Here is a 14,203-nt window from a genome sequence, read left to right on the forward strand (position 1 = left end):
GCTGGAGTGCACACAGATGAAAATTCACACTGTTTCTTGCTGGTACCAGAGTATCTTCCTCCTCACAGACAACCCTCTAGCTGAATGACAGCATGTTTCAATGCTCATATTTATTAAATCACTCCGTGTATAAACAAAACCTGCCAACTACACACAATGTCTGGCAGTTTTATGATGTTTGTAAGTCCACAAGGAAATAAACTATCAGACTCATTGCCCTGCAGGATTCTTTTCCTCTTGTCATGTGATCAGATGGATTTCCAGTGTAGAGCATCAGGTTTATTCCACTCTGAAGGCCCAGGCACTGAAGACCACTGGCTAGAGCGGCTTTCACAAACATCTTTTACACTAAGCAGATTTAAAAAAGTGCAACTCTCCATGAAAGTCAATATAAGGATTTGGTAATATGGTAGCTGGCATAATGAATTACTAACAAAAGGTTCAGAGATAAAGCTTTAAAGCAAGTGCCTATTCTTGCTACACATTTCAGATCCTACAGAGAATCCAAACCTGGAAACAAATCTCACTAATCGCCTCATAAGGAGCATCAGGAGTAAAACACTGACTTGTGCCAATTCTGCTCCCTCCTGCATCCACTACAATCATTAGGTGCTATATACATGCATCATAGGAGACTATTTGTTCCACAGGTTATTTTTTTACCACAATGCTTGTCAGTATAGTGAAACTTTTAAATACAGAGGACTTACTTCAAATTTCAGTTGCTTCTTGGAACCTGTATGTGTGTCATTTTCTTTTTCTACTTTCTTTTCATCTCCACTGCAAACTCCATCTGTCTTCTCTGGAGGCAAAGCCACTGCAAAAAATGTATTTAACAAAAAACTTATGAGGAAATGCCAAAGCAGTCTTCTATTTGCAAATCTGTCTTTATAAATAGGGTGAAATCGATTTCAGCAAACTTGTTTGAGAGGATCATTATACTTGATTTGCTTTTTTGTTCACTACACATCTGGGATAATTTCAGCAGACAATCTACCAACAGCTTTCGGTACACAGCCTCTTAAAAACATCACGAGTCACAGGAAGTTCAGACACAGTATTATAAGAATATAAATCAGCAGAACAGTTACTGTTAATAAGTTGAATACTTTGCAAAATACTGAAAGTTTGTGACATACTGCAAAACCACATTGCATTCACCAGCAGTGAGTGAAGTAATGAAGCTGAAACGAATTCCTCATTCTGTTCCAGTTTCCCTCTCCAAATACACACAAACCTTACTACCTTCCAAGAAGGTAACGCTACCTGCTAAAAAGATTAATCTGCATAGTTTCATGTATGTCTGAAAAAGTATATTTCACATAAGTTTCAGGTCAAAACATCATGCACTTGTATAATTCAACAGCACTCATAAAGAGAATCAGTTAACATCTATCAGACATATATGACAACACATAACATGTATCAGATATGTAACAGTAAGATATACTTCTTGCAGACTAAAAGACAAATGCCCAGGAACTTAATAGCCATGCCTTTGGCTCCTGCAAAGGCAGGCAGCCTTGCACATGGTGAAGCTGTATACCTGAAGAAAATTAATTCTATATGAATCAGTGGTATGAAAATATACACAGATCTTTAAACCATAGCCTCAAAACCTTATTTTTTATACATCCACATACCTCTGCCAACAATGTTATGCTCATACCTATTCAGCATAGCAGTAATCATGCCTATTCCCCAAAAAACAGAAAATATTGTGAGAATGGGGGTATTAAAGTCAGCACTTTTTCCCTTGTACTGCAGCATCTGCATTTATCCAAAGTCTCTATTCTAATGTTATGTAGGAGCCATTTCTTTGGATACCTTTGTAAGTAAGATCTCATGGAAGTGCCAGTTCAGTAAAGTCAGATTCCTTTCAAAGAAGGGGACATGATCCCTCCAGTTCAGGATGACCCATTTAAAACCGGCCCTCCTGGCATTCAGCAGTGCTCTCAGGTGTCTCCCAGGCATTCTCCCAGGAAAGCAAGTCACTAACATGCTAGAAACTAAGGTATGATTTTGGCCATTTTTCACCATTTTCTTTCACATTTAAAACCAAACAATTACCTTTAAAAAATATATATATAAAATCTACCCTTACCAAAGCTTTATACTCTCAGAAATTCCAAAAGCTAAGATTTCTGCCACAATATTCATGTTGCCATGCTACAATATATATCACATTTTCTTGTCTTATGCCTTTTTTAAATTTAACATTATTGTATTACTTTTTTTGTTTGGTTGGTTTCGAAACTGTGGTATACTATGAAAGATTCTGAATGTAAAGTAAAGAAAGGAGGAATGAGCTAGAAACCCTAACCTTTGGAATTTCCTGACTTTGATACTTATTTGCAGGCTTGACATTATACTAATGCCAGCTTCCCAACACAGACATGCAACTTGCATTGTACAAATGCAAGTAGACATGACATTTATGATACACATACTGACACACTGACACACTTGGATTTCTACTCCAAGCCATGTTAGGATTCTCCACACCAAACATAAGCTAAGCAAGAAGGTCAGCTGAAGGAGGAGAAAGCTTGCTTCATTGCTGTTTCTTCCCTTGTCTTTTTAACCTGGTGTTACCGGACAAGCAGGGATGTTTCTTAATGAGGTTCTGTATAGTGTTTATCAACAAAGGCATGTATTAAAATACATATTACTTACACTACAGAAATTTGAAGTGTATGTGTAGAAGGGCCATTTGCTCTGTACTGACTTTGCCCATAAATACAATTCCGTATTCCTGTAAGTTCAAAGCTAAGGCCACAAAAGACCCCCATAAAACAAGAGATAACATTGTTTGTCTACATAGTCCACCCTTGTGTTTTCCTTCTAAAAACAGCAAGAAACTGAAAGTCAACATGCGACTTCACAACAAGGATGGTTACACAGACAGCGATTCTTCATAACTATTAAATACGCCCCTAGACTTTCAGTGGCTCATTTGTATCAGTGACCAGTTTCTCACATGAACAGTTCTAAGAGGACAAAAACATTTGTATGAGGGGCTTTTGCAACCCCTCACAATCTCGATCTAGGGAACATGAAATAAATGAAAGGTGGGCTGGTATGACCCCCAGGTTTGTTGAAACAGTGGACAACCAATTGAAAAGAAAATCCATCCCTCTTATCACACATACTTTTAAGTGTATAAAGGTACACATTGGCCAAAAGACTTCCACAGTGGTCTTTTGTCTCTAAGGGACAGCACCCCCAATACATTGGCTTGGCATGCTCTCATGGCTGAGAGCAATGAAGAGCAGATCCTACACAAGGTGACTGTTCCCTGCTCTTTGTTGGGCTCTGCTATCAAAGCGAAGCATCTCACAGAGCATTCCCTCTCTTAAACCACCATGCTCCTGCATTGTGCTGAAAGCTGCTGGCATGTGCAAAGAGCACCAGAGTTCCCCAGTCCATGGGGTGCTTCAGAGAGGAACGGCACAGAGTTACCTTCTGGTTTCAGGCACAGGCCTTCCACTGGCATGTTTAATAACCTTTCTGTATGTGCAGTTTGTGTGTTCAGATAGGAAGCTTTCACTTTAATGTATAATTTATGTAACGGAGAAAAAATGTGCTCTGACAAATTAGTCTTCTCAAAAAAACAAGAGTTCAACTATTGGGGAAGGAGGAGATACATCTTGCAGTACACTCCTTCAGAGAGTTTAAATACTGTATGCCAGAAATTATCCTCTTTGAGCTTTGCTGACCTTTGATCTGAAGAACTTACTGGCCTTGTTGCTCTGGGGAATTATCCTTTGAAATCAGTTACTCATTTTGGAGCTCACATGAAATGGGAAAATCTGGTGATCTCATCCTGATGTCAAGCTTCATTCAGCAATGAGAAATGAAATATAAATGAGGAAAGTTTGAAGGGGAATATGGAGGTATTTAAATAATATTTATGAGTGATCAAATAATGTGTCTGTGCAGATATCCTCACGTGCCTTATCCAAACTCAATGAACATTTAAAAATCCATAATGGAGTATGACTGTTTTGTCTGGGAGGGGAAGGGTAGGTGTCTGGTATCTTGTTTCTATACTTAGTTTTGACTATTGACATGCACTTGATTTCATGAAGGATACAAACACATGGTGAACCTACTTATAAATAAAATCAGAATGTCTGCTTGGGACAGTTAAAACTAGCAGCCTGTAAACAGAGCTCCATCAGTGAGCCACATGCCAAGGTTCAGATATATTCACAATGTGAACTTCCTTTCAGCTCTGCCAATGATACTAAACTAGACCAGACAAGACAGCTATCTCAAAGGAGTGCGGAGAATTAATAGACTTGTGTTTCCAAAGTCCAGGCCATCAGAAATAGGTCCACATATCATCTGTGGAAAGATACTTACTTGCCTCCCCACTCAAATAACAAGTCCTGACAAAGAGAATGCGCTACACAGACGGATATGCAGAGAAAAATATGCCTGTTGTGGGAATCCACAACTGGAGGGGGGAAAAAAAATAAAAAATATATATATTTCTTCTCATGGGAATAGCCATATGCTTTCAAAAATAATGTTCCCTAACAGAATGTTTCATGAATTGAAATAGCGCATATGTTTTCTTTATGATGTTCTCTTTTCTTGTTCATTATTAATGGTCTTGTATTCACTTCTGTAACCTTAAGACACTATAAAAATGCGTCTGGATGATATTTGAAACTGGAAAGACAATAAAGGAAAAATATTAACTTGGAAAAATTGTGAAATACCATTCTTTCATGAAAAACAAACTTACTGGCTTAAGTGTACTAGCAGATGTTTCTCTCTAAGATTGTTAATTACTACCACCCAATTGCTCATAATTAAGGTGGGGGAGGAAGAGAAGGGGAGAATGAACACCAGTTTAAAGGTGTTAAGATTCATCCCTAAAGAATTAGGTCTTTTCTTCAGGGGTGTATTCAATCCTAAGAAAAGTGGGGAATAATTCCAACTGTTGCTTAGGAATTGCCGAAAAATCCCACAAATGAAATAAAACTTACTGCTGTGCTATGTGTTATTGAATGAGGACAGAATACTAAACTTCATCCAGCCAAACCATTTGTCACTCACCTCCATCCTGCATCTGAGAAAAAAAAAGAATCAAACCAGAGTTTCACTCAGATGGAAAAGTGACTATTTAAACTTTCACCCTCTCTCAGATGGCTTGTCATTTCAGATTTCTCAAAGCCTCATTGAAGCAAAGCTCCAAGCTCCTTAACAAATGCTCTGTCTTCTCAAAGTAAGGACAGTTTCACTCTGGTTTTCAGCTGTATTTAACGTTTTCGTCAGATGGATTAAGATGTTCTTGTGGTCAGAAACAAAAGAGGATGCAGTTCCGATGAATGTTTAGGTCTAAGTTGCAGCTTCCAAGTCCACATTTGCACAGCAGTTAGGAGAACTCAGGCTAAAGATGAACTACTTCAGAGCCTCCTTGGATGACAGCCATTCTGAAAGGTATGTGATGGATCACAGGGCCTTAATTCAAAAGGCGGAACTATGGGGGAAGCTATGCAATTCCATAGTGATAAATTATGACTGGACATTACCAGTGACTATCATCTTAACATCAGGGTCATTACTGTAATTTTTGAGAGAAAGCAGAGTAAAAGTAAAATAGGAGGATTGACAAAAATGCCACCTATGGAAGCCAGCATCTGGCATACATGAAACCAAACCCTGTGAAGTGAAGTACTACTAGCATTCCCCTCAAATCAGATAGACTGGATTCAACAGCAATTCTTTAAAACTACTACCAGAAACAAAGGGACACAATTATCTGTACAGGGGCAAAACCAACAAACCACACACTGGAACCTAAGACTTGTGGGAGAGTAAGATAAAAGGAAAATTAAAAAACACATAGCCATTATCAAGACAAGGAGATGAAGTCATAAGAACTTCTGTAACGCTTAAATTGAACTTCAGTAGCAATATTTGACTGGTGGAATTGAGCATCGAAGAGCTGGCCCAACCAACCTCAGTACTAAAATTCCTATTGACGTCAATGGGCTAAGGGTTTCACTTCCAATTCCAAGATTTAGCAGATGCAGCAGAACTTAAAATAAGAAACTATGAGGACCAAAGGGACAGAAGTCTCTAACATCTAAATTATCTGGTTCTGTCAGTATTTTTTTCATTGCAAATCAAGTTTGACAAACATAACTGACATTCCTCACTGACTGCATGATGACAACAACCACAGTAATAACTGTGTTTGAAAGTCTAAATTGAGAAGTTGTCCATTAATTAACAGTGACATTCGTATGCAGATTTCACTTTTAGGTTATCCTGGAGCTCTGGATTAAGAAATATCACCCCCATTAAGAATACATTTTGGTTTTATTGCACAAAATTGATTGAAATACATCCTTGATGGAAATAACTTTGTTTGACCAAAGGTCCTCTTTGCTCAAATGAATGTGGCAAATGAATACACAGAATATGGCCAGGCAGGGAGAGACACTCCTGCTCCACAGGCACCAGAAAAAAAGCACCGAAAAACAGGCTCTTCCTGGGTCAGTGCCAGAAGCATGCATTCAGCTTTCTCTGGCTAAAAGCTGAAGAATTAGACACACCCCTCAAAACAACAAAGATCAAGCTGCCTTCTCTAAAACTTTCTGTAGGGAAATTAATTGTCCATTTTAAGTCCAGTGGGACAAGTCAAAACCAATTTAGCAAGAACTGTACTAGTACTGCTTTGTACTAGCCTGGGATGGGTATGTCAACCTGAAAATATGGAGAGAAGTCAAGATCTTCTATTTCACAGTTTCCTGTTGATGGCCACAACACAAATTAAAGGTTCAGCTGCTCACCACAGGGTGAAAAAAAGATTCATGATGTGACAAGACCCATTGCCAGGACTTGGCTGGAGAGGGACAGTTAACTGCAGAACAGGGGGGTGGTGACTCAGACTGAGGGATAGCTTACAAAAAAAACCCAACAAAAATAAACAAAATGTGTTCTAATCATTCAGGCATTAGATAGTGATTCTGAAAAGTTTCCATTAGGTCACTATTGGGAATTGGTAGACTAAAATCTACTCAAACACTGGAGCATCATTTTCTCTCCTGAATAAAAAATAGCCAAACTCACAGGTCTATGCAACACCGCCTCCCTTAAAACTTTGATTCCTTTTGCCAAACTCCATAATTTGACATATTTAAGCAAAATTATTTTCAAGCCTTGGTACAGTATCACAGGTTTCTGTCTAGGTCTGGTGTCTGTATTTTTCTGGCTGCTGAGGTGAGTGGAAAAATTGTTTTATTATCTATCTCCTTACCAAAAAAAGGATTGCACTAAAGATGCAGATACAGAGGACAATATGATCTCTCTTTGCTAGCTAGGGTGTAAGTCATGCATGCTTAAACACTAAACCTAGATTCCTCACACTCCTTCTGGAGTGAGTTTGCTGAAGGGAGGGAGCTTGTTGAATTTTGCCAGATTATGATTCGCTTTTCCAATTCGTTCCCCAACTGGCTGTATTTCATCAACAGCAACTGCCAGATTAAATGCCTTACTTGACCATCTTCACCCAATACACTTTGATGCTCAGTTCTCAAGCTTCAAAATACCTTTTGGATGAAGATCAGACAGCACTAAACAGACTTACTAATTAATTAAGCAAAGTTAAATTTTAAACAGTGTTTGTTGTGTTAGCCAAAAGCCTGAACAGAACAGTCTTTTTCTTTCCTTCCTCGTTGGAGATCAAAGAAGATCATTTCTCTCCTCTCCTGTCTCAAAAAAAAAAAAAACACAAGGGGGGGGGGGGAAATAAAGACAGGGGGAAGGATCTCCATAAGCTTTGGTCAGAATACTTCAGGATGATACCTGTAGCAGCAAAATTGGTGTTTGATCAGCAAGCATATCAAAGCCACATTAACAGAATGCAATGTGCTGTAACTATCTGTATCATTTAACATGGGCAAGTATTTCTTAAGTGAAAACTGTCACTATCATATGGACCACTTGTCACTTTCTAACAGCATTATGTGTCCCTGAAGCTCTGAATGGGTCTGCAAAGTGTTGAATTCTGTTGCTGAACAGTGACAGATGGGGACACCAACTGATCATTAGAGACTTAATGCAAAAGAAGACAGACCTATCTTCTTTGAAGATGGCCATACACTGGTTTTGGTTACTGGTAACAATTTTGCCTTTTACAAAACCCTTCTCAGTGTAAGTTGCAGATATGCATGTTCACAATGGGTTTTCTATCTTAAATTTTCTTTGCCTCTTTGGATTTTCGCCCCCTGAAATTCACAAGAGAAGAAAAAGACGGAAAAAAACCCCACCATCCACTACATAACCCTTTATTCAAATGAAGGCTGAGTAGGTAACGTTATTAATAATGTAGGCTTTGATATCAACTCGCTCCCATCTAACTTACATGTTCAATGGGAAAATCATGTTTCCACCGCCTTTGCTATGATGATGGGGCCTCTAAAGGCACCTGAACTGTAACACTTATTTCATCAGAACTGCTTCCCATGAGGATGAATGTCACTCTGACCCTCAGAAAGCCAGCCTTTTAGAGAGAGCAGTGTTGTGGACCTGTACTGTAACATCATTTTGGCTGTGATCAATCAGTTGTACATCTGACAACTCTCTCGTAGTTAATATTCAGTAGCAAGTTCAGTTTTTTCATCCTCAGAGACCTACACGTACTCTGAGAAACAGAGGAGAATGGGGATTGATTCACAACACAACTGAAAAGCAATATAGTGATTGACAGACCAGCACATACAATTTCCCTTTTCATATGGGAGGAAGGGGTGAGGAACAGTACTTAGGTGATATATTACATACTGCAAAACATGCAAAGGAATAAAATTCATCAAGGCTTGACCCAACCACCTTATTTAAACACGAGAGAGCACCCAGGATCACAACAAAAGAAATTATTCCCACAGAACAAATGCAGGTGACTGCTAACTGTTATCAGTTAGTACAGCCTAAAGACAACGATCAGAGATGCAGCCATGTTGTGCTACATACTGCTCAAAATACAGAAGAGGAAGCATTTTGGAGCATGGTTTGGAGCACATTTACAGGAGGAACCAGCCCTTCCTACTGTCTAGAGAGCCCAGTGTGTTTTGCAACTGAAGATTCAGCTTCCCTCTCTGAGCTCCCTCTTCGGTGGAAAACCCCGCAATATCCTCCTAGACTGTAACGTGGATTTTTGTTCCAATGTAGTGTCCTGAAATCAGGGAGTAACAGGACTGGGCATCCACCCTGCAGAGCCACAGGGCAGAAGAGAAGGTGGGTGCTTAGAGCAGCTCCCTGCAGCAGGCACAGGGAGCAGTCTTCATCTGAACGCCCTTTTGCCGAGAATATCCTTCCGCACATGGATGGTGGATGGCAACACGCTCTGTAAAGGCTCATTAAAATAACAGGACAAGGGTGTGCAGCACCATACTTCAGCCTCATACCTCCAAGTCTGTAGAGGGACTGCAGCTCCCTCCTAGATAAATATGTGCAGAGTTCGGGACTTCCTTGGCTGCCATCTGCCGCTCCCCTGCTGGCTAAGCCCTGCTCACACCCCCCCTGCCAAGCACAGCAAAGCTCTCTGCTCCTCCAGAGCCCTGTGAAAATTCCTTGGGTAGCGCCTCTTGTACTTCTGGGTAATATTTTTTACAACTACTATTCCTTTCCTCTCTTTCTGTTTAAATCCTTTTTGGTACAAAGCTGGGCACTTTGTATGACATATTTCAGTGGTGAAAGAACCTGGATTGCTGGATCAGATTTATAAAGAAAGAAAAACCTGATTACTGACATTTTTACTTTTTGGTGGGCTGGGGGTTGGGACTTTCCATCTAGCAAGAGCAGCTGGACTCCATGCTCTTTCGAGAGCAGAAATGTTTCTTCAGGTTCATTTCCACAACCCCATAGCGCTGCATTTTTCATTTGCTTTTACTCACAAACTAGTTGTGGTTACAAAAAAAAAAAAACCAAACCAAAAACCTTTCTTCCAAACACATGACATTTTATCTTTTTCTCCACAGAAGAATAAGGTTGACTGCTACTTGTGCTTTGAGGTTTGGATATGATTGAGATGAAACATCTGTTAAGAAAAAAGGTGTGTGTGGACTTTCTTCTGCTAAAAATATCATGCCTTTTTCTTTTTTTTTTCTTTTTTTTTTAACACCAAACTTGAAACATGTGATGAAATTCAACTTTTAAAATATAACCCTGGAGCTACTTGAAACTGTAAAAGTCTCCTCAGTATCTGAGGCAAGTCAGAATTTCCACTGTTCAAGCTGGGCTTTTATGAAGAGCAGACTTTAGAAAAAGCTGTAATCTGTCTAGGTAACAAAGAGCACTTGTTCTGCCTGGTGAGGTAAAACTTTGGGTTTATGTAGCTACTGCAGCAGAAGTGGAGTTGAAGCACACAAAAGCACCCTGACTGATACACACTTTGAATTTGGAACAGCAACTGGCAAAAGCAATATGCTTTTCACTGGAATTGCCACTTTAAGTCTGCAGGTTTGCACTTGTATGTTTGTAAGGTTCAGGATGACAGGTTGTTGTGTCTAAACTATCCAGCCTGAAGGTTCAGGCATCTGTCTTTACATCTAGCTGTCTGTATAAAACCATGACCCTTAAATTCGATCCCAGAAACACAAGAACAATTTAATCCTGTCATAAATTGCACCCTCACATGAGACACTCTGGGATACGAAATCCCTATGGGCAAGAGAGAAGGGCCTTCCAGTAGCATGCACATGGGATGTCAACAAAAGCCTGTTTCAGAGAGCTACTGAAAACCCAGTAAATAGAGCACTCTGAAGCTTGGTTGCCTGGCTGTGTCAAGGTCAAGTTAAACACAAGAGAAGTGGTGACTTTAGGAATAGCTGGGAATTGCAGAAGAACATTTTGTCTATTAAATGCAGTATTCCAGGTTTCTAAAAATGAAAGTAATGTTTCATTTAAAGACAAGGGATTTGAACAAGAAGTATATCATCTTCTGAAATAGCAAGGGATAATACTTGTTTCAGTTACAAGAGCACAAAACTGGAATGATTCCATGAACATCAGCATGAGAGTATTATCTGGGCCCAAATCATTGCATGGAAATATGCTGTAGTTTCAGACGGATTATAAAAAGAAATAAAATAAAATAAAAAAGAAAAAAAGAGCAGAAAGAGAGAAGGGGGAAAGAGAGGGGAGGGGAGGGGGAGGGGAGAGGAAAGAGAGGGGATGGGAGGGGATGGGAGGGGAGAGGAGGGGAGGGAATTAGAAGAACAGCATTTTGACTCACTTTTCAAAAACATATTTAATAAAGCCTCCATGAACTGTGGTCAAAGCTACAAGAAAAATAACTGGTAATAATCGTTGCTGGGAAATTCAAAGTAGAAAAGGACCTTTGTTCTTCCAGTGGAATAAATGAAACCACTGGTATTCATCACATTTCCAGAGAGATTGTATTCAAACTTTTGACTTGTACCCATATTTCATTCCCTGTTCTTGGTGGTAGATGTCCTGGGGCAAAGTTCAAGAACATTTTTATACCGCTGCATACAGTAACGCAGCTTTATCTCTGTACCATATACACCAGATCAGCTGTCTCTCACAGATATGCCTGAGTCCCTCCGTTTTTCAAGGTATATCTGATGTTAGACCCTGCCTTCCACATTAGTCACTACTGCAGAAGCAGGAGAGCAGGACACACACACAGATGTGGCAAGCTATAACCCAGCCACCTTGGGTGGTGTTAGGGGTGTGACGGGCTAACCAAGTGGTGGACAGCTAGTGCAGAGCTGGGCACCATCCTGCGTTCCTGTGCGCTCAGTGTGAGTGTTACTAAGCCCAAGTTAGATGAACAGCTCAGATATGTCTACAAAGGATGCAGTTCCTTCCTTCTCTGAATCACAACCTTGACAGCCCAAGGAAACACCAATGACCAAGACTGATAGAGTGAGTCCAAACTACTGAGGCTCAGCTATTTAAAACCACACACACAGAGCATAAGCCTTGCATCGCTGGCACCCATTTCTCACCCCATCTCAGTCCTGCTACATGGTAGCTTCCTTCAAGCTTCATTCACTGACATGAGCAACCAGTTGGCTGCCCACAGCCTGCTGCCTAAGTTCTGTCATGATGCTTCGCTCAGTTTTGGGATGTGGAAGGCAAATGCAAGAGCCCTCCTGCCGTTGATGATATCTTCCTAAGCTCTTTGTCCTTTGATTCTCCTGCTTCAAACATGTACCCTGATGGTCTGGATCTCACATGCTACAAGAGAAGCACCTTGAGAACTCTGTAGACACAGGTTTTTCAACAGCTATACCCACTTGTGAATTTTTGCCTCCTAGTAAACTAGTTCATGACTACCCTGGAGCTGAGAGTAAATGAATATTCTTATTGTTAACTGATTCTTTTTTAATGATCACTCAGAAAGAGCATTAGCTTCTCTGTGAAAGAAGGAAAAGTTGTCAGTAGAAAGAGCATGGAAAAACAATATTGTTATAAATACCAAACATATAATATTATTTTAAGCTTTCCACGTTTCAGGTGTTCACTAAGGATCAACTCGATGTTCTTGAGGTGCTAGTTTTGCTTCCCTTTTTATTACCTTTCTTTTATACTGAAATAGTTTTTTATACATCACACACAAATAAATTAACATTAATATTTGTCTTTCTTTGGCCACCATAAAGAATAGAGACCACTTGTAAGTTTGGAAGGTTTTCTTATGTACAATGCTCTGAAACTGGCTTTCCATTATATAAGTAAGGGACAGACATGGATGAGGAAATCCCAGGCTCTGCTCTCCACTGTAGTATAGTGTCTCTGAACAAAACATGCAAATTGCTTGTGATCAGGAATAACAGTATTCTAGCAACACAGGATGATCTGACTACAAAGATCAATGTGAAGCTATTATTTACAGAAAGAATGATCTTCAAAATCTAATGCAGAGGATTAACAACCCAGAACAAAACTCTCAAACCACAGACAAAACACACCATGTATCAAAAACTGTGAGGCAGCACTCATAGGAGCTGGTGGGTTGTCAGCTACAGAGAACGATACCCTAACATGTATGTAATGAGCAGCAGCTCTGCTTGAGGAGGAAAGCTCACCCTCTGAGGTGACATAACAGCCTACTTTTCACTGCCTTTCTGTGCTCTGCTTGCCAACATGTGTGGGAGCTGTTAGACACTGTAAAGGTCCATTTAGAAACACCTGGAGACCACTAACTCATTACACAGAGGCCATCGGCAACCGTTGGATGGTAACAGTCTTTCATCACTGCTGACCTGGCTGCACTTGAAACAGCAGCTCTAGAAGCAAAAACTTCTGATCCAAACACCAACCCCCCTCAAGGAACAGCTAATGTTAAGAAACACTTGTACAATTTTACCTTTTTTCTTTTTATTTTTTTTTAAGTGCCTTATGCCATAAGATTTTCCTCCCACTCATGGCAAACAGCCTACCTGCTTCTTACAATTTCCTGGATCTGTGCACGACCACAGGAAAACTTCTGCTAATCCTACCAGTCTCATGTTCTTTGGTGACTTTTATTCTAACTGCCAAACTAAGCAGTTTTCTCTTGGCACTCTCCAATGCTCCTTCCCCCCCATCCTGGCGTGTTCTTTGGTACTGCTTCCAGCTCACAGTAACCAGCTTATCAGCATCCAGCCTCAGCAGGGACTAGCTGTTTGGCAGATAATGGTGGCTGTGCCAGTGGGTCACCCTGGAGGTGGGGATTTTTTTCAGTTGTTTCATGTCATACTGAGTAGTAGGAAAGGGTACAGCAGAAACCTCTTGGCAGCCAGAAAGATACAGCCACTGAGCAAGTGAACACCATTCTGAGGTGATCACATAGCACATACTCATGCATAGAAAACCTATGGTAAGTGCGCAGGATTAGCAACAAGTCATTAAAATGCAGAGTTCCCATATAACATCCCACAAAGCTGACCATAAGAGCACTTTTAAGGTAGAATTTTTAGCACTCTGTTTGCAGAGTCAGTGATTATTAGATATTTGATTTAACATGACAGAGACAGGACCCTCATTTTCTGCAAAGCACCAAGCCTGTGTCAGGAGTGCTAGGCAGGTAATAACAGTGGTGCTGAGATAAAGCAGCTTTGCCTGTGTGCAAGATGCAATCTATATCTTTTCTATATATACACTGGAATTTCATGTACATAATATACAGAAAATTATTTAAGCCTTAGAAAAGAAATGAAATAACTCTCAT

General features: G+C 40.1%; 1 protein-coding gene across 1 annotated transcript in view; it reads right to left on the reverse strand.

Moving 5' to 3' along the window:
* Positions 1-14,203, reverse strand: part of NKD1 (NKD inhibitor of WNT signaling pathway 1) — a 110,188-nt gene that overhangs the window by 21,532 nt on the left and 74,453 nt on the right. The window contains exon 5 of the mRNA XM_061369702.1: positions 711-817. Within this exon, the coding sequence (XP_061225686.1) occupies positions 711-817 (107 nt within the window). The remainder of the gene's footprint in view (positions 1-710; positions 818-14,203) is intronic.

Source organism: Neopsephotus bourkii, unplaced genomic scaffold, assembly GCF_033783945.1.
Source record: "Neopsephotus bourkii isolate Nb327-2 ecotype Australia unplaced genomic scaffold, CSIRO-AGI_Nbou_v1 NB_13, whole genome shotgun sequence".
Taxonomy (NCBI): Eukaryota; Metazoa; Chordata; class Aves; order Psittaciformes; family Psittacidae; genus Neopsephotus; species Neopsephotus bourkii.